The sequence below is a fragment of the Balaenoptera acutorostrata genome, chromosome 9 (assembly GCF_949987535.1).
Source record: "Balaenoptera acutorostrata chromosome 9, mBalAcu1.1, whole genome shotgun sequence".
Classification (NCBI taxonomy): Eukaryota; Metazoa; Chordata; class Mammalia; order Artiodactyla; family Balaenopteridae; genus Balaenoptera; species Balaenoptera acutorostrata.
Genome location: NC_080072.1, coordinates 56,453,460 through 56,481,172, shown reverse-complemented (window position 1 = coordinate 56,481,172; position 27,713 = coordinate 56,453,460). Strand labels below are relative to the sequence as shown.

At 51.0% G+C, this 27,713-nt stretch overlaps 2 protein-coding genes across 5 annotated transcripts in view; both read right to left on the bottom strand.

The window, feature by feature from the left end:
* CAPN5 (calpain 5) overlaps positions 1–11,492 on the bottom strand; it is a 56,152-nt gene extending 44,660 nt beyond the window's left edge. Inside the window, exons 1-2 of one of the 4 annotated variants that reach the window (XM_057553635.1) lie at positions 6,551–6,605; positions 6,017–6,078 (exon numbers count right to left, since the gene is read on the bottom strand). The gene's annotated coding sequence lies outside the window, so the exon portion shown is untranslated. Of the gene's footprint in view, positions 1–6,016; positions 6,079–6,550; positions 6,651–6,713; positions 6,820–11,379 lie in introns of those variants that run through there. The other 3 variants (XM_057553636.1, XM_007187573.2, XM_057553637.1) reach the window with 3 other exon arrangements.
* A 5,746-nt stretch (positions 11,493–17,238) lies between these two features.
* On the bottom strand, positions 17,239–24,550 carry B3GNT6 (UDP-GlcNAc:betaGal beta-1,3-N-acetylglucosaminyltransferase 6). Its single transcript, XM_057553646.1, is given in 5 exon segments — positions 17,239–17,423; positions 17,426–17,968; positions 17,971–18,373; positions 20,949–21,030; positions 24,411–24,550. Coding segments are annotated over 4 exon segments (1,140 nt in total). The 5' UTR covers positions 20,958–21,030; positions 24,411–24,550.
* Between the last annotated feature and the right edge of the window lie 3,163 nt (positions 24,551–27,713).

The following is a 27,713-nucleotide window of genomic DNA, read 5'->3' as shown; positions in this document are numbered from 1 at the left end:
AGCCTCAGAGTTTGGGCTTTATCTATGAGTTCATTCTCTTTTATTGTAGAGCCACTCCCACTCCTCTCGTGCCCCACGAGCCACCGTTTCAATAACATGCTCAACACATCTCTCTCTGTCCGACTGTGGTTGTGTTGTGGCCTCCCAGGGCCCCATCTCCCCCATGCACCGTGTGCTGAGGAACAGATGGCAGGGTGGGGGGGGAGAAGGGGTGAGGAGGGTGAGCTGCACTGGGGCCACCGGGGCTCCGGCAGCGGAACCACGGGGCCAGGCCCAGTGAGTCACTCTGGCCAAGGCCGAGCAGGCGTCACCGGGACTGGGAAATCCTGTCTTTCTTCTCCACTGCCCTCCCCTTATGGTTTCTGTCTGTGTCCAATCCAGTCTCCACCCAGCTGCAGTGATCTTTCTAATACGTAAACCCGACCAAGCGCTCTGTGCTAAGAGACAAGTGGGTCTGGAGGGCAGGGCCAGGCATGTTTGGGGCTCAGGGTCTCTCGCTGGTCCTGGAGGACAGCGGTCCTGGGGCGCTGATGTCCCCCGGCCGTGTATATGAGGGAGAAGCTAGCCTCGGGGCTGGCTCGCTGTGTGGCCCTGGCTGAGTCCCGAGGCCTCTGCCCCTCAGCGGTTCCCACTGGGACTTGGGTGTTGTGAGGAGGGGGCCGGGAAGCCTCAGTAAGCAGATGAGATCCAGCTGGATCTGCCGGGCATCAGCAGGGACGGGAAGAAGCTGGGAACCTTCGTGGGCAGCAGGCTGGCCAAGGCTCAGCATCAGGCAGCGTGAGCAGCTGGCTTGGGCACTGAAAGTCACTGGGCCTGGGAAACCCAGCCCAGCAGCACATCTGGTGAGAAAGTGCAGAGGGAGGGGCAGGTGCAGCTGAGCACGCAGCAGCAGCAGCAGCAGCAGCAGCAGCTCTTCCCTGTCCTACTGGGGCGGGGTTGACACCTGCAGCTGCAGCTCACAGGTGCTGCTCACTCCCCACAGGGGAAACAACCTACAAAAACGAGACTTGATCAGGTCACTGAAGCTGCCTCAGCTCCACTGTGCTGTGTGACCTCAGGCAAGACCCTGCCCTCTCTGGCCTGCAGGCTCTCACCACTGAATGGTGGAGAGGGGGACACTTCTTGCTCTTTTCCGATCAGCTATGTTTGTCACCAGGACAGCCTCTTTTCCTGCTTCCTGCATAGGTAGTCTGTGCCTCTAGCACCACCTGCCTCCAAGAATCAAGGTTGGAAACCAGGTGGGATGGTGCCCATTTCTCAGACTGGGAAACTGAGGCTCAATTCCTAGGTCAAATTCCTGCACACCCTCAGAAATGAGCTGTACTGTTCTCATTGCACAGATGAGGCCCAGGGGGCACAGAGAGGGAAGAAATGCATTCAGGACAGTCAGGAGCCTATCTCATGTCAGAGCTCTGCTCTGCCTGGCCCACCACTCCCTCCCTCAAGCAAAGGCAGTGACCCACTCATCAGCTCCAGGGAGTCCCACTCAGCTGCATGCCCCCATTCAACCTTCCCACACCTGCTCTGTGCCTGGCCAAGGGGGCAGCGAAAAGTCGGACCGGGCTCAGCCCGGGAGGTCAGCCTGGTGGAGGAGAGACAGCAACCCCAGTACCAGCCAGAGAGATCTGCTCTAAGAGGGCAGTGATGCATTCAGACGGGGCAGGAAAGGCTCGAGGAGGAGGCGGCATCTAAGCAGGAGTTCATAGGGTGGGCTGTGATTTTTAAGAGACAGAAGTGGAAGGTTCAGAGGAAGACGGAACCTTCTGGGAGGAGGAAACCATTTAGGCAAGGCGGGAGGACAGGGTGCACGGGAGAGGAAGAAAGAAAGGGCTAGCATGGCAACACTGCCACAGCCAGGTTATGGGGACCCTGAAAGCCAGTCTAAGGACTCGGCAGCGTGCCAGGGTGTGAGCTGGGCTCCTGGAGGATTCACAAGAAGTCTGGATGGAAAGGAGGCCAGGACGCAGGCAGGGAGACCAGGCTGTAGAAATGGCCCTGCGAAGCATGGCCTTGGCCATGGAGATCCAATGGAGACCCACACTGGGGCAGGGTCCACAGCACACAGCCAGGCGCTGTCTGGGAGTTTGGCTGGGGGTCCTTCCTTGGAGGCACCAGGAGGCTCACAACCTCCCAGGATGACAACCACGTCTCTGGGCAAGCAGCGTGTTGGCAGCACTTCCGGGCTCCAGGCGCTGCTCTGCCCCATGTCACATTCCTGCCCAAGGCAGCTCTGAACACCAGTGCCTCCCCTCCCCACGCCCAGAGGAGAAATCAGAGCCTCAGAATGTCCCGTCCACATCCGCATCCTCCGAGGGGGAGAATGGGGCCAGGACGGGACAAGAACAGTTACCTCTTTGTGCCTCAGAGTTCTCACCTATGAAATGCAGGTCTCCTGCTCTGCTGGCCCAACCTGCCCTCACCCCTGGCTCCCCTCACACATCTCTGCTCTAGGCAGGACTTAGCCCCAATTGTCCTTGGTATACTCATCTGCAAAATGGGGCTCCCGGCCTGGCCTTCACAGGGTGATGGTGGGGATCAAGTGACCCTGCACAGCACTGGGGTTATTGAATGAATGTCTGAGATGCACTCCACTCTGGAAAGCTTAACCTACTGTTATGTTAAGGACCCCAGGATGCGGTCTGGTCTCTGGGTCAACCCGTGGGGACACGCCAGCACGCTCCCCTCTTCCAAACATCCCTGAGCTCTGCCTACCGTGGCCTCAGGCTGGGCTCGGGGCCAGAGGTGCAGCAGCCCAGGCTCTGCCGGCAAAGGCTCCTAGGCTGAGGCAGAAGCAGACACTGAGGGTGACCCCCTGGGGGAAGCCAGCAGCTGTGGGCACCCAGGAGGGGGACCTCTGAGAATGGCGCCTGCAATGACACTGCAGTTGGCTCCTGTGGTAGGCTGAATAACTGCCCCCAAAGATGTCAACATCCCAATCCCTGGAACCTGAGAATGTTACCTTATATGGCAAAAAAGACTTTGCAGATGTGATTAAGGATCTTGAGATGGAAAGATTATCCTGGATTATCCGGGTGGGCCCTAGATGTAATCACAGGTATCCTTAAGAGGGGGACAGAGGGAGATTTGACTCCAAAAGAGGAAAAGGCAATGAGGTTACGGAAGTAGAGAGAATGGGGTGATGAGGTCATGAGGAATACCGACAGCCACAAGGAACAGAGGCTCCCCTGGAGCCTCCAGAAGCAACCAGCCTGACACCTTAATTTTAGCTCTTAAGACTCTTTTCAGACTTTTGACCTCCAAAACAGTAAGAGAATAAATTTGTGTTATTTTAAGCCACTAAATTTGTGTTAATTTATTACAGCAGCGAAAGGAAATTAATACCATTAGTATCATTCCTGTGGGTAAGTATGTAGTCTCACACCTCTCTCCTGCTCAAGGAAGTGAGTGAGTGAGGATGAAGTTGTTACTCCTTGAACTGCTCCAATGGAAAACAAAGTCACCCCAAACTTCAGTGTCTTAGTTACTATATTATTAGTAACACACCAGTTGAGTCCTACCACCTCACCCTGACTGGCAGAAGTTACCCAGCAGTGGGCAATGGGGTAGGGGCTAGCTGGGCAGGGGCAGGCAGGTCAGGCCAGCAGGCTCTCTGCCTTTTGTCCCCCAGGCTGCAAAATCCTGAGGTCATCCTGGGCGTACCCTGAAAGTGCTGGCCAGCTGGGTACCAGTGAATGGGCTTGGTCTAGTCTGGCCACCAGTCCCCTGTCTCACAGCTGACCACATGCACCACTGTGGCAGAAAACCACAGTCCACACCCACAGGCCACCATAGCCTCAGCCAGTAGCTCCCTCATACCCCTAGTCCTGGGAAAGCTGAGACCCCTAGAAACACATCCTTGAACAATTAGAACGGGGAGCAATAACTCGGGCCATTACAGGCCAGCAAATGCTCACATTTCGCAACTTCCTACATCCAAGCCTGAAGGCTGGCTTCCTAAAAAAACCTGGATTAGAACTCCAAAGGGACTTGGCCCATTTTGCCATTAGTGAGCAGGGAAAGGCAAGGCCTGAGGCCAAAGTGAAGTCAGCAGCTCGGGCGTGAACTAAAGTGAGGCAATCCCAGGGCATCACCATCAACCCAGGGAGGAGGAGAAGCTGCAGAGTCTGGGGCCCTCAAGGCAAGGCCTGGGAGGACCACTGCCAGACAAGGAATGTTTTGAGCAGAAAGGGCAAAGCATGAAGGGGCAGAAGAGGTCTCTGGAGAGGCTAGAGGAGTGGAGGGGAGGGGGTTCTAAAGGCACTCAAAACACTTGAGGACCCTGGGGCAGAGAAAGGCAGGGGTGAGGTGAGAAGACCAGCAGCAGACAGACTTCTCACCTGCCAGGCCCCAGATAGTGAGGCCGGACACAGGAGGGCTGAGAAGGCCACAGTTCTCAACCACTGAAGCCAAGAGGGGCTTCCACTTCAATGGGAGAGACCCTGTTTCCTTTCACTCTTCTTCTCCCAAAGTCGGCCCCTCCTTCCTCTGGGTTGTCCCTCCCCCAGGGAAGAAGGGATTAAGTGATGCTGATTGTTAGGTACTATTAGTTATAATGACTACCAGACACCATGTACTTCGTAAAACACTTTTAGTGATTGAACTTCATCATCAACCCCTAAATCCCTATGATTAGGCAGCATTTACCCCCATTTTGCATATGAGGAAACTGAGACTCACAGGGGAAGTTCCCTGCCTCAAGGTCACGTGCAGAGGGAGTCTCAGCGAGGAGGAGGCTTGACACAATGACAGGCCCTGCAGGTAGGACAGGTCATGGAGACAGGCTTCCCTGTGGCCACCGGGGGCTCCGGGAGGGCCACCTGTTCAGGGATCAGGGCTTCAGGGCTGTCCTGAGAGCCCACAGGGAAGGCAGGGGCAGAAGCAGCCAGAGACAGCACTGGCCTGGGAGCAGTGGCCTGGATGTCATCCCCAAAAGCCCACAGGCCGCTCACACTTCATCGACTTCCCCCAAACCTGCTCCACCCCCAGCGGTGGCTCCATCTCAGCTAGGGCCCCCCTACCCACCCTTCCCCATGCTCCACCGCCCCCTCCTGCGCAGGCTCTGGGAAGCCCTATCAGATGCCCTCCTCAGGTGCCAGGACCAGCCCTGGGTGGGGAGCTGCGGAGGGGAGAGGCGAGGGGAAGGAGGAAGGGGCCTCTCCCTGCTCGGGCCTCCTTAGCAACTCACCCACCACAGAGCCAAAGATGACACTTCTGGGATGCACATCTGATGATTTAATGCCCCTCCCCATGGGCTATCATTCAGTTACATGCTTCCAGGCCTTTACCCATCTATTCCTTGGGCCTGCAGTGCCCTGCCCTTTCTTTTCTGCTTGGTGAACTTTTCATCCTTCAGCACCCAGCACCGATATATCCTTTGCAGTGAAACCTTCCCCAGCTCCTGGGCAGGGACTGGCTCCCAGCACTGGGTGCAACTCCGGGCAGGGGCTTCTCAGTTTGACCCATCTGCCTCGTCAGTCGAAGAGAGGTTCCTCAGGGCAATGACCCCGCCTAAGCACCTCGATGTCCAAGCTCCCAGCTCTGGCCTGAAGCAGCAACAGCTGGGCCCAGCCTGCCCAGCCCTCAGCCTGGGAAAGCAGCCAGGCCTCCCCACCCCCACCCCAGGACTCTGGGGACTGCAGCAAAGGCCAGGCCCAAAGACCCTGGGTGGGAGGCTTTCAATCCTTGCAGCAGAATACAATAGTTCCTTCAGGAGGCCTCAGCACTCATAGGGTAGGCTGAGCCCCACACTCAAACACCCTCTCTTCCAGGAAGTCTGCCCAGATTTCTTCCTCCCCAGAATCCTACGAATAACTGCCCTCGGCACTTCTCTCTTCAATGCTGGTGTAGGGAGAGGATTCTGGTTTGAGAGCCAGGGCAACCCAGGTGCAAATTCTGGTTCAGCAGCCCTGAGAGAGAGAGTAGGTCACTTCACCCTCTGTGCCTCACTCTCCTCCACCCTGTGGGGTCTGGGGCTGAATCCCACCACAGGAAATGAAGCCTGGCGAGAACTTGGTACCTGTTAACGATCTGTCCTGCTTCACCTCTGGAACCCAGGTGGGTCTCCTCAGACTCCCAACTCTGAAAGGTGGTGGCAGGATCACAGCAGCCCAAGATTCATTCTCCCCCAGCTCTCCCTGCCTCCCTGGCCCCCTCACACACACACCCAAGCCCAGCAGCCCAGGAAAAAGGCCCCTATTCAACCTGGGAAGATGGTCAGGAAGGGAATCGGCTGTGGCCTTGCCCCCTTTCCCAAGCCGGGGGACGGGGGATGGGGAGGTACCCGGGAGGGGTTGTGGAATTGAATGGGTGGAGGCCTGGGAAGGGACACGAAAGGGGAATTGTGAGGAAGAGGAGGGGAAGAGCCGGTCATGCCCCGGGAGGTAAACCCCAGCGCGTAAGCACCATGAAACCAGCTCCGGAACACTCGGGTGCAGTGGGACGAGGCCCCTAGCCTCGAGCGGGGATGGGGACGAACCCCCGGGGCCGGGGCGGAGCCTGGAGGTCCCCGCCCCGCCCCCCCTCCCCCCCGGGCCTCAAAGCCAGCGCTCACCTCCTTCCTCCCCGGCTGCAGGATGTGCAACCCCACACCCACCGATTCGTGCTCACAGGGCACGCGCTGGCCCTCTCTGCACCCATACACACGCACACACCTCCGAAACACACATGAACACACGCGCGCTCGCACACGCCTCCCTCTGCGCAGCGCCTCCTACCTGCCGCGCCGCCGCGGGCCCAGCGGACTCGGGGATGCCGGGCTCGGCGCTGGCACTGGAGCGGAGGCTGGACCGGCCCCCTCAGCTGCCTCTGGCTCCGGCCGGAGATCAGCTGGGGCTGTCCTGGGGCGGGGCTCGAGCTAGAACTCCCGGGCGGCCGGGCCCGCCCAGCGGCCTCCGCCCATTGGGGGACAGAGGCGTGGCTTCCAGCCGGGTGGGCGGGCCAGGATTACAGCGCATGCGAACTGGCGCCGAGCTGTGAGGTGAACTGGCAGGGAGGTGGCTGCAGAGTTCCCGCTGGAGAGTAGGCGAGGATTTGGGGGCCTGCGCGGCCCAGCCCGACCCCTCTCGGCTTGATCGGGCCCGCGTTCTCCGTCCCTCCCTCCCAGCATCTCCGGGAGTTCCCCAGAGCCCAGCCTAGGTCGGCACCGAGGCAGGGGGCTGGGAAAAGAAGGACTCGAAGAGGCGAGCGCCCATCTCTTCCCTATCTCCATGTCCATATCCATCCCCAAGATTCTGGATGGAGGAGCGGGACCCAGACCCCAGGAGTCACAAGGAGGGCCCTTGTCAGATGGGGAAAGCAAGCTCCAGGCCCGTATTGAGTATTTATTTACTCAAAATGCTGTGATGGGGCGACAGCAGGAGGGGCATATTTCCCAAATAAGACTGAGAAGGGGGTTTCCCTGGTGGCGCAGTGGTTGAGAATCTGCCTGCCAATGCAGGAGACACGGGTTCGAGCCCTGGTCTGGGAAGATCCCACATGCCACGGAGCAGCTAGGCCCGTGAGCCACAACTACTGAGCCTGCGCGTCTGGAGCCTGTGCTCCACAACAAGAGAGGCCGCGATAGTGAGAGGCCCGCGCACCGCGATGAAGAGTGGCCCCCGCTCGCCGCAACTGGAGAAAGCCCTCGCACAGAAACGAAGACCCAACACAGCCAAAAATGAATAAATAAATAAATAAATAAATAAATAAATAAATAAATAAATGTACTATTCAATTAAAAAAAAAAAGACTGAGAAGGTTTGTGAGTGACCAGCACTAGCACATAGTAGGGGCTCTGAGACGGCAGGGCAGACGTGTTTGTTATGCTCATCCGAGGCCTGTGTCAGCCCACTTCGCAGATGGAGAAGCTCAGACCCACTCCTCTCTCCTTCCAGTGTTCCCAGTGTACCTCTAAGTCACTCTGACTAATCAGCCCCCCTTTTGTATTTCAGACTGTTGGAGCCACAAGAGGAGTGTTTCATGGTGGTTGCAAGAATGTACACTGGACTCACTGCCTGGGCTCATATTAGCTGTGTGACCTTGGACAAGTGACCCAAACTCTCTGTGCCCCAGTCACCTCACCTATAAAATTATTATAGTAGCACCCACTCCATGGTGTTGTTGTGGGGATTAAATGGACTGAGCCATGTAAAACCCCTAGAGTGGGCCCTGGCTCAAAGTAAGTATTCTCGATGTTATTTTAATCTAGCCCAACCCCCTCATTTTCTGAAGACACTGGGTCCCAAGAGCAGAGACATGTACACATGGCTGGTTAGAAGCCCATCCATCATAGGATGTTAGAACTGGAAGGGCCCACCTCAGAGCCCAACTCTGGCAGCTCCCACCTTCTCTGACAGATGAGGAAAGAGACCTAGACAGGGACAGTGACCTGTCCAGGTCACCCAGCCTGGTGGAGTCGGGGAGGCATTGGCCCTGCTCTTGTTGGGCGTTGAGATGGAGAGGTTTCCAGACAAGCCAGGAAGAGCTTGGTCTCCCAAAAAATGTGGGGAAGGGGCGGGGCTTTGATGATGCTCTGGCCCCAGGTCCCTGCTGGTCGGTTGCTGTAAACTGATTCACCGAATGGTGCCATCACGGGGCCTCCGGTGCAGGTGCTTTTCCCATTTAATCCTCACAACCACCCTTGGCAGGAGCCCTCATTAGCCCCATTTTACAGATGATAGAACTGAGCCTCAGGAGATGCCCCGGTCACACAATCGGGAAATGGCAGAACTGGGATCCTCCCTACCCTGTCTGACTCCACTCATGCCCTTCCCCTCTTCCTCCTCCTCTATCCCCCTCCTCCTCTTCTCTCCCCCAGGGAAAGGCCACCTCTGATGGCTTCTTGACTGGCTGTCTAACCTCTGCTGCATCCCCCTGTAACTGGGAGCTCATTTCCTCACAGGGCAGCCCTTTCTACTTGTCTTGGGAGAGTCTTTGTCACCCAGAGCTGACCTAGTTCCCTCTTCCTAGTTCTGCAGGACTCCACAGCCTCCACTCCACCAGAGCCCTGGAGAGAATCTTCTCTGCTGCAGGCCAGCAAACCCCTATCTTCACTGCTCCTGTATGTAATGAGTTTCCCAAGTGAAATCCTTATAATAATAATTTCTTTTAAAAATCCCAACAGATCTAATTGTCTAGCTATTGTTTGAGAACCCTAAAGGAAGCCCCTTGGCATGGGAAATGGCTCAACATGGAGGCTCCTAACGCCTGGTGTCTTGGGGTAAAATATTCAAGTAACCATTCAAGTTCCCCCACACCCATCTATCTAGCCAAGGGGATGGGATCGCAGGGAGAGGAGTGGAGGTGGACGTACAGAACTTTTCAGGACATGCAGAACTAATGGTATTCTCCTGAGAGTTTGGGAAATGGGAGAGTCACACTGGACTCCAGGGGAGAGCACACACCATGGAAAATAGGGATATGAAGGACAAAATGAATTTTGAGTTGCTCTTAATTCCATGCTACTCTGAAACACTGCTTATATTTTATTAGTATCCTGGATACTATTAAGAACCAGCCAAAACCAAGTGGGATTTATTCAGGAATACAAAGTTGGTTTAATAATAGGAAATCCATTAATAGCATTAGTTTGCTAGGGCTGCCATTAGAAAGTACCACAAACTGGGCAGTTTAAACACAGAAACTTATTGTCTCACAGATCTGGAGGCTAGAAGTCCAAGATCAATGTGTCATCAGGGTTGGGTCCTTCTGAGGGCTGTGAGGGACAATCTGCTCCATGCCTTTCTCCTAGCTTCAGGTGGTTTGCTGGCAATCTTTGGCATTCCTTGGCTTGTAGACACAACACCATGATCTACGCCTTCATATTCACATGTGTTCTCCCTGTGTGTCTGTCTATCTCTGTGTCCAAATTTCCCCTGTTTATAAGGACACCAGTCATACTGGATTAGGGTCCACCTAATGACCTCATTTTAATTTGATCACCTCTGTAAAGACCCTATTTCCAAATTTACATTATGAGGCACTGGAAGTTAGACTTCAACATCTTTGGGGGGACACAATTCAACCCATAACAAGTATGCACCATATTAATGAACCTAAGGGGACAACCATGAGTTTTTTCTATAGATGCCAAGAAAGCCTTTAACAAAATTCAACACCGATTCACAATAAAAACATTCAATGAAATAGGAAGTGAGGGATACGTTCTCAACACGATAAAATGTAGTCCTAAAGCCGACATCTTATTTAATCAAGAAACACTGGAAGCACTTCCACTAAGATCAGAAACAAGGCAAGAATAGCCACTATCTACACCACTATTCCACATTGTACTAGAGGTATTAGCCAATGCAATTAAACAAAATAAATCAACTTAAGGCCTAAGATTGAGTAAAGAAAAAAAAACTATATCTATTTGCAGATGATATAATGTTATACCTGAAAAAAAAAAAAAAACAGAGTACCAATGATAAAACTAATTCAAATAGTGAAAGAGTTCAGTGAAGTAGCAGGATTCAAAATTAAAATACAAAATTCAATGGCCTTTATATATACAAATAATAAACAAAGGTCATAAGGGTAGAGAAAACCCTTTTCATAATAAAAACAAAAAAAGATTAAGTGCTTAGGAACAAATTTAATGAGAAATGCATAAAACCTACATGAGGAAAATTTTAAAACATTCTTGAAAGACACCAACTAAGAACAAATGGAAAGATATCCCCTGTTCTTGGATTCTATGACTCAACATCATAAAGATGTTAGTTCTCCCTAAGTTAATTTGTAAATTCAATGCAATCCCAATAAAAATACCAGCAAGCTCTCTTGTGAAGATAGACGAGATGCAAAGTCCATATGGAAAGATAAACATGCAAGAATGGGAACGCTGAAAAAGTAATACTATGAGGAGGAAATAGCTTTAGCAGACATAAAAGAATAAAAGCTTCTATAACTAAAAATGGGTGGCAGACTTCCCTGATGGCGCAGTGGTTAAGAATCCATCTGCCAATGCAGGGGACACGTGTTCAATCCCTGGTCCAGGAAGATCCCACATGCCACGGAGCAACTAAGCCCGTGCGCCACAACTACTGAGCCTGCGCTCTAGAGCCTGTGCTTGCAACAAGAGAAGCCACTACAATGAGAAGCCCACGGCGCAACGAAGAGTAGCCCCTGGTCTCTGCAACCAGACAAAGCCCACACGCAGTAACGAAGACCCAATGCAGCCAAAAGTAAAATAAACAAATAAATAAACAACTGCCTCACTCTCCCCAGGACCCCTTCTGCCCCTCAGATCCCTTCTTCCACAGCCAACTGAACTTTCTAGAATACAAATCCAATCTCTTATCTATAGCTCCAAACTCTTGAGACCAGGAGTAAAGAAAGAAAAAAAAAAAGACATTTTAAAAACGTCATTTCTGTGTTTTTGGGAGTATGAGAACTAACCTTCGGGAAAGACTGCTCTTCTGCTGGGAAAATAGGTTAATGGGCCTGTTTGTTCCTCCAAGGCCAGGCTGAGTCTAGGCTGGAGGGGAGGAGAGGGTCGTCACCACTACAGAATCATTCTGCAAATGACCGTCCCAGGGTGGAGAGAGGCCAGCTCTAACAACCGTTACGACGTTGAGTCAAGGCTAAGAGATTGGCAGTTCCCCACCCCCACCCCGAAACCCGGGCACCCAGCCCGGGAGGCCCCTTCGAGGCCGGTGGTTCTGCTCTCCCGGCTTCAGGCTCCGGCTCAGAGCCCAGCCTTGACGGGCGGAGTCCTCACTCCGCTTGGGCAGCGACGGGAGGGGCTTCACTCAGGGCCCGGGCAGACAAACACTCGAAGTAGTTATCGTTCAAACCCCAGAGCGTCCGCTCCCCAGGGCTGCATTCCGAGCTGGGGTCGGGCCTGGGGCCCTCACTGTGCGACGCTGGAGCCACTGCTCCTTTCTGGGCCGCTTTCCCTTCCTTCCACTGGGGCTGGGGGCAGGGAAGGCATCTCTCGGGGCCCCTCAGGCTCGGACTTGGTCTCCCCGGAATCATTATTTGCTCTTTTCTTCCGGGTTTGAGGGAGGGAATAGGTATGGCATCGGGGTGGAGGAAACTGAGGTGGGGGCCTTACCTTTGAGCTCCACCCTCCCCTCCTGCCTCGAAGGGTTACTGCCTCCTGCTCCCAAGTGCCGCTGAGATGGGTGGGGCTGAAGGGGTTTTCCTTTGCTGAAGACACAAATAATGTTATAGCTGTATGTGCGTGTGTGCGTGCGTGCATGCGTGCGTGTGTGTGGCAAACTGCTGTCTGCCTCCTTCTCTCTGGAGCCTGGAGACCTGGCCTCTGGCCTTGTGCAGCTGCAGCCTTCGGCTCTGGGTGTGGTGGACGTCAGGCACGGTGTCTGGGGCAGTGGTCAGGGCCCAGGAATGGCAGGCAGGAGGCCCGGTCATTTACTTACCTGGGCCTCAGTCTCCACATCTGCCCAATGGGGATGATAATAATCCCTGTTCCCTGGATGGGGGGAGGATACAAGGAAGTCAGGGGCTTGGAGGTGCTTTATAACATGATATCTCTACACGTTAATTTAGATGTTTAAAAATATCTTAACTTTTTTTTCTTGCATCGCTCTTAGATTCAGTCCTAGGTACATTTTTATTTCTATTATAAATGGTACTTTTACAAATGACTTTTCCTGATTGCTTGTTACTACTATATAGAAGTTAAATTGATTTTTGTACATTGATTTTGTACTGGAAGACTTGGTACATTTAAAAATTATTTTAATTAATTAACTGTAGGATTTGGTGTGTTTTGGTGGGTTTTCTAAGTAGGCTAATGGTTTTCAATGAGGTGTACTGCCTCCTGGGGGGAGATTTGAAAATTTGTAAGGGAGTTTTTTGTTGTGCCCAAGAATTTACACATCATAATTCATACAATTCGTCTTTTATTAACCTTTTATATTACAATAAAAGAATTATATTGATTTTTGGAAAATATATGTGTGGACAGATAATATTCTCTAAGAATTTCATTTCAGGATAGGGAGTATAGCATTAATTTTGTGGGGAAATTGGATCTGATAGGGTTGCAAGCCTCTGAAGTTCTGATAATTTTCTTTCTTTTTTCAAGTCATTATCATTTTATTTTTTTAATTTTTGGCTGCCCTGCATGGCTTGTGGAATCTTAGTTCCTGGACCACTCACGCCCTCGGCAGTGAAAGCGTGGAGTCCTACCTACTGGACGGCCAGGGAATTCCCTCATTATCATTTTAAATCTTTATCTTGCCTTGCTGTGCTCTCAAGCCTTGGACAATGTTGAACAGTGGTGATGATGGACACGTCTAGTCTTTTCTGACTCTTAAAGGAAATGCTTTCACCTTTTACAAAGATTTTCTTTAAATCACGAACAGATGTTGAATTGTATCAAACATTCCCTCCCCCTGCCACATCTGAGATATTCATATTTCTCTTGGTGTGATGTACCACATTGACAGATATTCCTTTTTTATCCATGTATTCTGATTCCTTTTTTAATGCTAAGCCCACCTCAAATTTCTGGGATAAATCCATCTAGGTGCTCTGACATCCTTTTTACATATTGCCTCATTGTCTACTAGCGTTTCGTGTAGGATTTTGCATCTGTGTTTGTTAGTGAGACAGGCCTATCATTTTCCTTGCTCGTGGGGTTCTTGTCAGCTAGGCCCGCCTGGTGAAGGGAGTTGGGAGCACAGGCTCCTGAGGCCCAGATTTACCCAGACCCAAAGACCAGCCGCCCGCCTCCGCGCGGAAACTGTATGCAGGGCGCGCCCCCTGGCGGCTGCGGGGCGCAAAAGAGCCCGATGAGGCAGGCATGGGGAAGGGAACCAGGTAACATCATCAGGTGGTGCCAGGGCTGCGCGGGCCGTGGGCCTTCGCTGGGCCTGGTGACAGTGAGCAGCCCAGCTTCAGAGATGGGTTGACCAGGACCCAGAGTGACAAAGTAGGCCTATAAATGTGGCGTTCTGACTCTTCTGAGCTGTGAGTTTCCTGAATCTTAATCTCTTTACCCATAAAGTGGGATAATCCACCTGCCTGTCAGGGAAATGGGAGGAAGTTGTCACAGCACAGAATTCAGACTTTTCCAAGGACAAAGAGGTGTCCTCTCCCGACACCTCAGCATTCTTGTTTTCTTGTCTGTTACAAGCACTTGATAAATGGCAAGTGTGGGAAGAGAATTCAGGGTTAATGATACTCAGCTGTCCAGAATGAGTTCACATCACAGAGGTCTGTGTGAAGGAATCACATTTGTTAATTAATTTTTGTTCATTATTTCATTATTGTTCATTTATTCAACAAATATTTATTGGACACCGTCGTACGAGAAATAATGGCCCCCAAAAGATGTATAGGCCCTAATCCCTGAAACCTATGCAAATGTTAGGTTACATGGGAAAAGGGAATTAAGGTTATAGATGGAATGAAGGTTGCTGATCAGCCGACCTTAAAACAGGAAGATAATCCTGAATTACCCAGGCAGACCCAGTGTGATCGAAGAGTCCTTATAAATGAAAGGGGAGGCAGAAGAGTCAGAGGATATGGGAACAGTGGAAGCAGAGGTCAGAATGATGTGACTGCTGGCTTTGAAGATGAAGGGAGGCCACAAGCCAAGGAATGTGGGCACACTCTAGAAGCTGGAAAAGGCAGGGGAATAAATTCTGCCCTAGAACCTCCAGAAGGAATGCAGGCCTGCTGACACCTTGACTTTTAGCCCAGCAAGACTCATTCTGGACTTCTGATATGTAGGGCTGTAAGATAATAACTGTGTTTGTGTTTTTAAGCCACAAAGTCTGCGGTAATTTGTTACAGCAGCAATAGGAAACTAATACACTCTCCCGATGGATACAGATCATGCCACTCAGACAGATGGGCACAAATGAGTGGGCACATCCATTCATTTGTTCACCCCTAAAGCATTTAGGAAGTACTTACTATGAGCCAGACCCTGCTCAGAAGCAAGGCCGGCAAGGGACACGTGGCCACGGTTCCTGAGCACCCATGGTCGGGACTGCAGAAAGGGTGTTTGGATGGTGCCTTTTCCTCCTGCTTTTTCCACCTCCCAGAGCCAAGCATGAGCCTGCAAGATGCCAGGGCCTCCATCCACGGGGTAACACCCGATGTGATTCAAACATGGTACCTCCCTCTGGGAGCAGCCAGTCTGGTTGGGGGGAAACAGGGATCAGAGAGGACACATTAGGTTACCTGGGATAAGGCAAGGCTGCCCTAACAAAGTGCTGACAAAATCCCAGAGGCTCAATAAACATAAAGGTTTATTTTGTTCTTCTCAATAGTTTGAGCTGAGTATTCCAGGTCAGTCCATGGGCAGCCCCGCTCCCTGGAGTGAACTGGGAAGCCCTCTTGTTTCCCTGCCTTCCTCTAGGCCAGTGGTTCCCACCACAGGTGACTTTGCTCACCAGAGTACATTTGGCAACGTTTGGAGATATATTTGGTTGTCATGACTCGGGGTGTGATGCTGGCATCTACTGGGCAGACGACACGCATACGGCTAAATGTTCTCTCATGCTCAGGAACCGCCCTACCCCAAATGGCAGTAGTGTCAAGGTTGAGAAACCCAGGCCAAGGCCTGGGGTGTTGTCCTCATCTGCAAGGTCACAGGCCCATCCGTGTTCCAATCCGGGGGAAGGGGAAAGTGAGCACAGGTGAGGCCCGGGTTCAGGAGGGGTCCTCATCACAACCACATACAGCCATGAAAACAGCCTGGACACAGGCCCACGCCTCACTGCAAGGGGGTCTGGGAAGTGTAGTCTAGGTGTGTGCCCAGGAGGAAGTGGGTAGCAGAGTTTGGTGGCCAGCCTCCCCTGCAGGCACCCTCACTGATACAAGAGACACGGACAGCGGTGGTTGGTGGATGTTTCCAGTAAAGGGATCAGAGCTGTGCGACGATGCAGGGGCAGGAGAGGGCCCGACAAAGCAGGGCGCTGCACATGGTTCTGCTGGATGGAGTCTGCCAGCGAGGAGGACTGGACCTGAGGGCAGGGGAGGCATCTGGTCAGTCTTCTGGCTTCTCATCCAGGCTTTCCTCCTTGAAGCTCAGTCCTTCTTGTCCATCTTACATAGTTGAGAACTTGACAGCACACATAACTGCCTCACTCTTAAGCTGTTTCCTTGATTTTTGTACTTTGCCAACAACTGGCAGCTCCTGGAGGTCAGGACCACAGCCTGACCCTCGGAGTCTGGCCACTGAATCCCCGCCTCCTGTTCGATGTTCACAACAGACCCCAGTCGCCCCTGCACACTCCCTAATCACTGTCCTTCACGGTTACTGATCAGGTCCCCCCAGCCCCCCAAATATAGCCCCTTACATTGACCTTCCACAGGCTTTCTCAACAGTGTCCTCTAGATTCCCCAATCACTGCCTTTCCTAGTTTCCTCATGACTGACCCCCACGGCATCCCCACACTGACCCCTGAACTGAACTCCCAGCTTGGTTCCCCAAGGCCGACTGACCCTGAGGCCCAGACCCCGGCAAGGAGCCTGTCTCTGTCCCAGGGACTGAGTGCTGGCAGGGCAGGTGTGCGTGGGCCAGACCCGAACAGGCCATTAGCTGTGGTCAGGTTGAGTGTGGAGGGGACCCGTGGTGTGTTGTCTGCCAGTGACCACACGGCCCTGGATTAGTCACTGCCCTGGCTGGGCCTCGGTTTCCACTTTGCACAGTGGGGGTCTTGGCCTCACAGGGATTGGGTTTGGGGAGTAGTGGGGGAGAACCAGGTGGGAGGAGGGCTGCCAGACACCCTCAGCTCCGGCTCTAGGGGGGTTGCTTTCTAGGTCCCAGGTGCAGACTGACTTCTGGGGAGGGGAATCCCTCTGATGGCTGTCAGTCCAGCTCCACACATTTGTGGAGGAAATGATGAAGTAACAACTCACATGTGTCCTGCACCTGCAGGCGACATTTGATCCTGGCTCCTCACACCTCCGTTGCTCCATTGCCCACAATGACTCGAGGTGGGTGTCCTGGAAGGCTCATAAAGGGGGCGATGGCTGGGTCCATCCCTCGTGCAGTGGGCTTCATTCCTAGCTGCGCATTCCCATCGCCTGAGGAGCTTTAAAAAATACCGAGAAGTCTGGGGGCACCCAAGACAATCAGAACCTTTGGAGATGAGGCCAGGATATAGGAATTTTCCACCCCCTTCACCCAGGTGATGCCAAAGTGCAGCTAGGATTCAAGGGCACCACGCTGGGTAGGACAGAAGGTATCCAGAGCAGGGAAGATGCGCTCAGCCCGAAAAGCATCACGCGCGGAGGCTGCTCATCCCCGCCTCCAGCTTAGCCCACCCGGCCTCAGGAGACCCTGTGCCCCCCGCCACAGCTCAGCCCGGGGTCGCGCAGCACCTTCCACGTGAGCAGCATCTCGTAGGGGGCGAAGCGGTGCACGAACAGCAGCTCACGGTACATGCAGGGGTCGAAGGAGGGCTGCCGGGCGCCGGGCAGCTGCACGCCGAAAGGCCGGATGCCCTCGTGGCCACTGGCGCCAAGCCGGCGCGCTCCAGACACATGCCCACGTAGGCGTCGTCGATAGGGAAGAGCGGGGTGTGGCAGGCGGCTTGGCGCAGGGCCTGGATCGTGCGGCCGGACAGGCGGAAGTCGCCGCCGCTGCAGTACAGCGGGTAGGTGCGTCCGGGAAAGAGCTGCGGAGGCACGAAGTACTCGCTCCCGCTGTCGTGGATGGGCACGGAGCCGCTCATGAGCTGCCCGGCGAGGAGGTAGCGGTCGGGCGGCTGCGCCTACAGGAAGCGGAGCACGTTGGCTGTGTGCACTAAGACGTCGTCGCCGCCGCTGAGCAGGAAGCGCGCGTGCAGGCAGCGGGCCTCCAGCCAGTGGATCAGGTGCACGTGCTTGAGCGTGAGGTTGAGGAAGGTGTCCGTGGAGGCCTCCTGCAGCACGCCGCTGTGATCGCGCGCCTCCAGCGCCACCACCGCCGCCAACCCCTCGGCGCGCTCGGCGTCCTCGGGAGCGGTGGCGCCCAGCCGGAAGAGGCGGCGCCCCGTCCGCCCGCCGTAGCTGCGCTCCTGCCCCACATGCGGCGGATGAGCTCGTGACCCCCGCAGTTGGCAGGCGACCACTTCACGGCCAGCAGCAGGAAGGTCCCGCGGCTGCCCGCACACTTGGCCGGCGCATCCCAGAGCAGCGGGAAGTGGCGGCAGTGGAGGTACCGCAGGAAGTCTTGGATGCACGTGGCCAGCCGCTTGAAGTTGGCCGTGGCGTTCGCTGAGGCGTTGGCCAAGCACTGAGGCCCTGGGCTGGACGGCGGCGCGGCAACAGGGGCCACACGGGCAATCTGCGGGGAGCCATCCGACATCCTCTCCTGCTGGGATTTAGCTTCGAGGAACCACAGATGCAGGCCCAAGAAACTCAAACCCGCTAGAAGGCAGGTCAGGGTCTTGGGTTTCACGACCCTGCGGCGGGGAAAAGCCATCTGGGGGGAACCGAGTCAAAGGTGAGCCGGGAGTCGTCTTTGAATCAGCGGAATGACACCCTTCCCCCGTCATGTCTCTCCCAGAACTGAGAACCAGACCCTTCTCAACTCTGTTGTTAAGAAGATAAAATAAAAGGAACGAGAACTGAAGCATTTCACGTCTCCCAAGTTTGGAGTGTTCTGACCTTCAGATCTGTGTATCTCGTTGCCTCCTGACATCTCCTCGGGATGTCAGGTAGGCCGGGCAGACTCAAGTCAAAGCCTCCGTCTTCCCGTGAATCCATATGCTGCTTTTTCCACTTCAGTGAATGGTACCTCCCTCTGCCCAGTTGCTCCAACTGGAAGCCCTGACTCTCTACCCCACCCTCAACTTATATAGACTTTCCACATCTTGTTGATACTGCGTCCAAATCTCTCCATGCTTATTCCCTCCTCTCCACCCCTGTCGAGCCCTGACCCTCTCTGATCTATTTTCCTCCTTGGGAAGGAAAGGGAAATAGATGCCCATGCCTCCTTAGGAAGGATGAGGTGACAGACCCAGGTTAAAATTCAGTCATTACCACTTACATGTATCATCTTGAACAAGTCATTTCAGATTCCTAGGGCTGAGTGTTCCCCTCTATACCAAAGGGTTGGTAGCTTCCTACTTTGCAGGGTAGTTGAGAGCATTAAATGAGCATGAACTGGCCAGTCAATTAATGGCACCAATTCTTTACCCTCTTTGGCATCCTCTGGCCCCACCTCCTTCTATTTCTATCTGTTGGTGTTATTTTCTGTTTCCCACACATGCCAGGTTAGGCCCTCTCCTCTGTGTACCTAAATCCCCCGGCCTGCCCAGGTGCACCTCAAGCCCTGCCTTCATGAGGACACCTCAGGACAAATCCCAGATCACAACAGCCTTTCCTGTATTTATTCCCTGCTAAATTCAGCCACACCAGGTCCTCCTCTTCTTGAAATACACTGCTGTCTGTTTCAGGGACGCCACTCTCTCCTGGCTTTCCTCCTCCCTCTTTAACTATGTCTCTCAGTTTTCTTTGCTCATTTCTTCCTCTCTAACGTCCTTTAATGGTTGGGCGGGGGGTGGGGGAGGCAGTTCTCCAGGACTCTGTCCTAGACACTCTTTTCACCTTTGTGCAAGATGATTTACTTCGCTTTTAGCACCTCCAAACTCCAGAGCCATATGTCCAACCAACAGCCTGTTATGGTGGTCCACAGCCACCTTGGGTGCAGCCTGAGCTCTCATCTTCCTCCCCAGAGTTGTCCCAGAGTTCCACCCTCACGGTGTTGTTCAAGCCCCAAACTGTGATTGACTGCCTCCTTTCCCTCATCCCCCCCACCAAAGCCTGGTCAGTTCTAACTCCTAAATATTTCATCAGTCTGTCCCCTTCCATTCCCACCATCAACAGGCGAATCTAAGCTAGCATCTGCTGCTCAGATGAACTAGCCTCTGCTTGGTTTCGCCACACACTTTCTTGCTCTCAGCTGATCCATCCTCTACAGCAGCTGGAAAAACCTTTGAACAATGAAGATTTGCACGCCACTCCTCATGCTCTTTTCCTCAACTTCTCACTGTCATCCACCTATCCTGGCCATCAGCCAAGTCACAGCTTTGGACTGCCAACCTCTTCCTACCTTGAAGCTTTCTCTCACACTGTTCCGCTGCTGGGATGGACCTCCCTTCCCCTCCTTCACCTACTTAACACCTGCTTGGCCTCTTCATCCTCTAGTTCCACTTGAATAGGCATGTCGTTGGGGAAGGTTTAACATAACTCAAAGGAGACTAGAGTGTTATTTGTTTAAAGTTTTATCTTCCCTCCTAGTCTGTAAGCATCCTGAGGGCAGGGATGGCATCTGTGTTGTTCACTACTGTCTCCCCAGTGCCCTGCCCAGGGTGGGAGTTGGGACAACATACTGGTGGAAAATACTGGCTGCCTGGGTTCAAATTCTGCCTCTACTACTTTCTAACTGCATATGCTGAGCAAGCTGATATAAACTGTCAAATAGCTACCTCTTAAGAGTTACTGAAATGATAATGTCTGTAAAGAATTTAGCATGGTCCTTGGCAAATAGTTAGAGTTCAGTAAGTATTAGCTATTATGATTATCAGAGGTGCCAATAAATATTTGTTGAATGAATACTTTGCCCAGAATATGTGCTCAATAATTATTCTCGGATTGAGTCGTTTGCTCATAGTAGATATTACCAGATCGAACTGTACTCTCGTGTTTGGTTGTTACAGTCCGTACACAATGTCTAGCACAAGATGGGCGTAAAGCTGGTGTTGCGTGAAATAATGGCAGCAGTTAACTACAAATAAAAGTGGGAGAACCTTGCAAAAGTTGTAATCAGTGAGGCCCATTAGAAATAGTAGATGTAGGTTCCTATAGCTCTTAATGGATTCCTGCTTCAGTGTTTAATGCACCGAGAAAGAGAAACAGCAAAATAAACGATTTTATCATCACTATATGCTCAGTGCCTAGTCCTGTACTTGGCACATTTGGGGCATGCAATACATTTTTTCCAATGAATGAAAGAATGAAAGAATGAATGAGAATGGAATTTGGAGTCTGAATACCTTGGGCATGAGTCCCAGCTTCTTTCATTAGCTGTGTGACTTTGTATGAATTTGTTAACCTCCTAGGTTTCAGTTTTCTCATCTGAAAAATTGAGAAAGTTAACATTCATCTCTCAATGAAATACAGAGCGAGGAAATAATATTGTCAGTGCTAAAAAGTGCCATACAAATGCTAGTTTTAAAAAATAATTAAAAAGCATTCTCTACCTCCTCTTCCTGCCCACAATCATTTCTAGAAAGAAAATAATCTCAGTTTCAATGCAACAGTAATTCTTGTCTCAATTAAACCTGCATTTACTTTGATAAACTTGATCCAGAAATCTGGATCTCAGCCACCTTTTGATATGAAAGGAAAAGGATGGGCCAGGTCCTGTACCTGAGGGTGTCACTGGTTTGCTGGGCTCTGTTCTTGGGTGCTGACACTGTGAAGCTCTGGGTGTCTTCTCTGTGGTTCTTTTTGCTGGATTCCCCCCTATTCTCAAACCACTCTTCCAGGCACCCTGGAGTCCCTGCACTTTAAGCTGTCACGGTCTCTGCTGGCACTGATCCCTTGTCTCTCAGGACTCAGCTCAACTACTACCTCTTGCTGGAAGCCTCCTGGTAAGTCCAGCTCAACAGAACCTGTGTCAGTGTTGATGGATACCACAGCTGCTGAGTAGCAAAGTTGGTGAAAGAGGACAGACCTGCCACTTATGCGACCCTTTCGAACCTCAGATTCCTCATTTGTGGGACCTTGGGCAAGTTATTTATCTAAGAGGATATATGAGATATATATCCTCAGAGGGTAATATGAGTTGATCGGTGTAAGGCACTTAGAACCATGCCTGGCACATAGTACCATAGTAACGTTAGCAGTTGGCTAACACAGGAATGTTTACGGAGCAAAGCAGGTCGTCATCTTTTATGGATTAAGTTCAGCCTTCTCATGCAGGATTGTATAGAGTTCCTTTGTGACCCTCTTTCTGTGCTCCTTTCTCACTCCACACATTTACTTGCCTTTGCAGTGCTATTCACTCTACCTGGGATTCTGTCCCTTATTTTCCTGGTAACAGGAAAAGTTCCTGTTGGTTATTTCCTCTTCTGTCTTGATGCCAAGTGACGGATAGCTGGAACATAGATTCCTCCAGCCCCCTACCACCCCAAGGTATTCCTGTATATGCACCACAGATATGGCAGGCAGACACACCTTTTATTACGTTTGGCTCCAACCCCCAACATGGAGCCCTAAGCCTGGGGCTTTGCCCTGGTTCCTTTCCCCTTTGCCTCCCTCTGGTTCTTGCTTAGCACTCTAAGGAGAATGGGGCAGGGAGGGGGAGAAAATGCACCTCCTTGTTGATGGGAAGAAGCCCAAGCCCCCATCTTATCTTGAGTGTCTGAGAGAGAAGAAATAGACAGGAGCCATCACCAGACTGGGACTTACCTTTAACCCCCTTCTTTCACAGGTTGAGGCCCCACACCCAGGACTGTGGCTTAGGTTAGTATACTTGAATCTGACCAATCCATGCATCCCTCCTCCTCCTTGGAGTGGGGAACGGCTACAAGCTTCCTTCCCACAGTGACAGCTTGCTAACCCTTTATGATAAAGCTAAATGTTACCTCTTCTAGGTGTTTTCTTGACTCACCCACCAACCAACTGCCGTGTACACTCCCAGCAATACACTTGACTGAAACATTTTGATGCTGTATTGTAATGAGTAGTTTCCCTGCAAGACTGAGAGCAACTCCAGGGCCTGGGAGTTAACATAGGATATGCTTTAAAATTTTTGTTGAGTAATTTGCATGTGAAATGTTCATCTAGGCATACTTTCTAGCCAAATTCATGACATCTGAGTATACTGAACTTGGCAAGTGATCAAGGGCTTCATCCCATTACCACTGTGAGTGGTTGGAAGGGAGATGAATCAGACTCAGCCCTGGTCCTCAGAGCTCACTGTACTTGGGAGAGCCTGCTAGTAAATGACTATAAAGTGATGTGATGTGTACAAAACACAGAGGGAACTCGGGGAAGGAACCTGACTGAGCCAGGGAAGACTTCACATTAGAACTGCATTGTATCAGTTATCTACTGCTGTGTAATAAACCATCCCTAAACTTAATGGATTAAAACAACCAGCATTTTTATTTCTCAAGATTCTGTGAGTTACCTGGGAGGTTCTTGTGTTGGACCCACCTGGACTCTCTCATGTGGCTCTATTCAGCTAATGTGTAAGCTGGGAGCTGGGCTCAACTGGGGTGGCTGGGCCTCACTCTCCTGTGCTCTTTGATCCAGGGCTGCTACAACACATGGCGTGTTGGTCTCAGGGTTCCAAGATGGTGACCGTGGAGGCTACAGGCCCTCTTGAGGCCTGGGCTTCAGAGCTTGTATCATGTCACTTCTACCACATTCCGTTGGTCAAAGCAAGTCACAAGACCAGCCCAGATAAAAGGGTTGAGGAGGAGTTCCAAAAATTTGTGGCCATATTTAACCTACCACATGGCTTTTGAGGTGGTAAGGAGTTTTCCCAGCAGGTAAGGAGTGGTGTAAAGAGGGAGAGGGCACTCCGGGCAGAGGTACAGAGGTGGGACTAAACAGGACATGTCTGGGAAACATTCCACGTTTAGTGTCATTGGAAGGGTAAATATTGGGAGTTGAAGGTGCAAAGATAAATTAGAGGTTCCTGAGAAGGGCCTTGAATGCCGTACCTGGAGTTTTAACTTGAGCCTTTGAAAGTTTTGACCAGTCCGTATCTGTTTTCAAGAGTCCATTGTAGCAGGCCATATGTGGTACAGATGCCAAAGAGGGAAATAGTGGAGGAAGGGAACCCAGAGACGGGCACAGTGATCCATGAGAGGGAGGTGAGGCCAGGCCTGAACTGGGCAGGGGTCATCAGAAGGGCAGGGATGGTGTCCTCAGAGCTTGATAACTTACTGGATTCTGTAAGAATGTTCCACCTCTCAGGCTCCTTGTTCTCCTTGCTAATTTAGAGGGACTGGGCAGGGGCAAGGGGGATGTCTGGATGAGAGAAGAGTGAGGATACGTATGAGGGGAGAGTGGTGGGACAGGCCTGACCATATTCCTCCCCAGACTGAGCAACTCCTGTCCCACTCATGGCTGAGTCCAAGGCCTGGCACAGAGCAGACATCCATCCAGGTTGGCTCAATGACTTAATGTTGTTAACTCACTTTCTCCAAGCTCCCTAAAAACTCATCTTTTCTCTTTAGCAGAAATGTCTTTCGGGAAGTTTGGGGGTGAATTGAAGTGGGGAGAAAGTTAAATGGCGGTAAGCTTATTGGAATAAAGTGACCAGGCTTTAGGACAGGCAGCGATGACCTCTCTAGGAAGGTTCTGGAATGGCCAGGGAGGAACTTAGTGAGATGTATGTACTGGGTGTGGGTGGTAGGGTGGTTTCTGAAAGGTGTATTGTTCAGAGGTGGAACAAAAGAGGTGGATTAAAGCAACCCTAACTCCTTTTCAGCCCTCACCTTTACAACGGGGGATTGTTTTCACCTAGTGTAAAAGGTCCATTGCTTGTCCTGCCACACCTTCGTCAGAAAAACGGGGGAGTGGGATAAGGCAGAGGAACCCGTCTCCACCTCCAAGACAAACAGGTTCTGTGGGCATAGGTCAGTCAGGTGACCAGGAAGGGGAGGAAAGTTGGTTGTTCCAGGTTGAACTGGCCAGTGGAAGAGGGGTTGACTCCTCAGGTCTGTCCAGCAGTTTTGAAGTACCCCTGGCAAGCCTGGGCAGGCACTCTTACAGGAATGCTCCTATTCAGAAAACCCAATATAATTAGATTCATACTACACCATGGCGCTAACCCTTAAGACAATTCTACATTTTACATATATAGAATCCAACATTTAAGTGACTTGGACACAATCACACAGCTTTTCAGTGGAGGACCAGGATCCTAAGCTAGGGCTGTTAGACACCAACAATGACATGAAGTGTGTAATAGCACTCCGCCGGGACTAATGCCAATGGGCTCCAACTTGGAGCCTGCTACCTCGATGCAGTGCTGGGTCAGGTTACTCCCCTCCACCCCTCAGGCCTCGTGAAGGACCACGTAGCCAGCCCTGCCAACAGCCACAGCTGAACCCAGCCCAACAGCTGGCATCCACAGACCCCGAGGAACTAGAACTCAGGCCTATACCCTAGGCTTCCTTTTCAAGTGACTGATGACTCTCTTTGGTTGGAGGTGCCCATGTCCTTCAACATTCCTCTAATCCTTAAATAGTTTGATTTCTAGGACTCAGTCTGAGACCCTCTTCCACAAATCATCCACTCACATAGCTTCAAATACCATGTATACTTTTGATTCTCAAATTTATATTTTCAGTCCAGATCTCTCACCTGACTTCCAGATCCGCATTTTTTACTCTCCTTAAGCTCTCCACCAGGATATGTATCTCGCCCAGACTTCAAACTCAACAAATCCCAAACTTACTTGATAACTCACCCCATATCTGCTTCCTTCTGTATAACTCAGATATATTTGATTTTCTATCTCCAGTGCCTCTATCACCATTATCTCTTACTTGAACTACCACATTCTCCTTCTCCCTGGTATCCCTCCTCCTTTGACTCCATTCTCCACCCTTTCAAGAGCTTTCCAAATTCAAATTCTTAACATGGCTTTGAAAGCCCTGTGTGACTTAATTTCTGTTCATCTCTCCAGAAACCCATCACTTGTTCTTCTGTGATAACCAGCCTCTTTTTTCTTTCCTGATTCCTCTCATCCTTCAGTTCTTAATGTACTGTTCATCTTCAAGGAAGTCTTCCCTTCTCTGGTTCCCTTGTGCACACTCCCAGAGCTCCCTATACCCTTCCTCTGTGACACCCATCCCAAATGTGACTGGCACAATTATTTGTCAGACACTAGATGGTAAGTGCCATAGGGCAAGGTGTCTTATTCACTGTACTCCTAGCACCTATCACGACACAACTTTCCAAAGTTTGTTGACGGGAGGGCACAGTGCCATATGGTCCCCACATAGTAGGGCTCATGAAATGAATCCTCTGTCTCTTTTTGTGCTTTCTCCACATTTTCCTTTGAGAATCAAGCCTTATTTGGGGGCTAGGCCACCTTACCAAGTGAAGCAGGTCCTGACTTCTCTCTCATTCAGGTAGATCCACTCTGCATCCTAGTCAGGGGTTGAAGCAAAAAAAAAAAAAAAAAAAACAAAAGAAGAGGGGAAAAAATATCTCAGACATGCCACAGCTGATCCCAGAGTAAGCTCAATAAAAATCCAATAGACTAAATTGATTGTGCCTTTGTGTGTGTGGGGGCGGGGGTGTATGGCAGGGTGGCTTTAGAAAAGTACTTGGGACTTCCCTGGCGGTCCAGTGGTTAAGATTCTGCGCTCCAAATGCAGGGGGCCTGGGTTCGATCCCTGGTCAGGGAACTAGATCCCATGTGCGTGCCACAACTGAGCATTCACATGCTGCAACGAAGGAGCACATGTGCCGCAACTAAGGAGCCCACGAGCCACAACTAAGGAGCCTGGCTGCCGCAACTAAGACCTGGCACAACCAAATAAATAAATAAATTATATATTTAAAAAGTCCATCTATCAGGATTCTTAAAAAAAAAAAAAGGGTGTGTACTCTTCAGAGGTGGAATTGAAGCAATCTTAACTCTTTTTCAGTCATCCCTTTTACAAAGCACGGTCCAAATTGTGTCCTCAGGCAAGGATCCTGGTTCACCTCTTGCCAGCGTCTATCTGTTGATCCAGGCAAGGCTGCCCCTCCCTGACACACAAAAGAGGGACTAGTTGAAGAATATCATATGGTCGGCAGTGAGAGAAACGATCAATTCATGCAGGCGTGGCTAGGAAAGCTAGTATTTGAAAAGATGTTGTTTGGAAAACTAAGTGAGTTGTAGGAAATTCTAATTTGTTTTACATCTTATAAGGCACTTTGGTCATTGCCAAAGATAAGACTCTAGACATATGTGGCTTATGCAGTAAGTTTTTTCTGTTTCCAATATGTCCCCCTTCATTGTGTGAAGCTGGAAGGTTCATGCATTTACTCCAGAGCTCAAAAAGTTAAGAATGCTGTGTACTCATGGATCATTAATGTTTAATTGAAAAGTTATTAGCTTTTAACCTTGTAAATCACCCAGGCTTGGAGTAGAAATTTACTGCAGTATCACTTAAGACTAATGACAAAAAAAGTCATAATTACTAAACATCCTTCCCATGAACAGGATTGCTGCTGGCCTATACAGCCCGCTTCACTCAGAAATTGAAAAAAAGTGTGTCGTGAGACGCAACCCTTCCAAGGCACATACCGTGAGGCTTCAGCCTGTACTAACCCCCTCCCCCAACTGGGTACCATTGTGCAGTGCACAAACTGTATAACTAAACATGTGGCCCTGCCTTTATATAAATGTATAGATACATTAAATATAAACCAGGGATAAAACATTACCAGAAGTCTTATTCAAAACAGTATCATTTAATACTTTCACCAATAGCGAGGTGATTAATGCTGAAATATAGCCTAGATTATAGCAGAATTGTGTATAAAATTACACAATTCTATTTTCTAGAAAAATAACGGTGGCATTGGCCAATCAAATAGAAAAAGTGAATAAGCAAGTCTGAGATCACCTGAAAATGGTTAGTTCCTTGTATAGATCCACGACCACCTATGTTTATTAAATAATTGCTAGTAGGACAAATATCTGCACCAAAATGAAACCAGGAAACCCTGTATTAGCTTGGAAAGTTTACCTAATGGTCACACTGATAAATGACTCAGAAATATCCAAAGTATGGAAA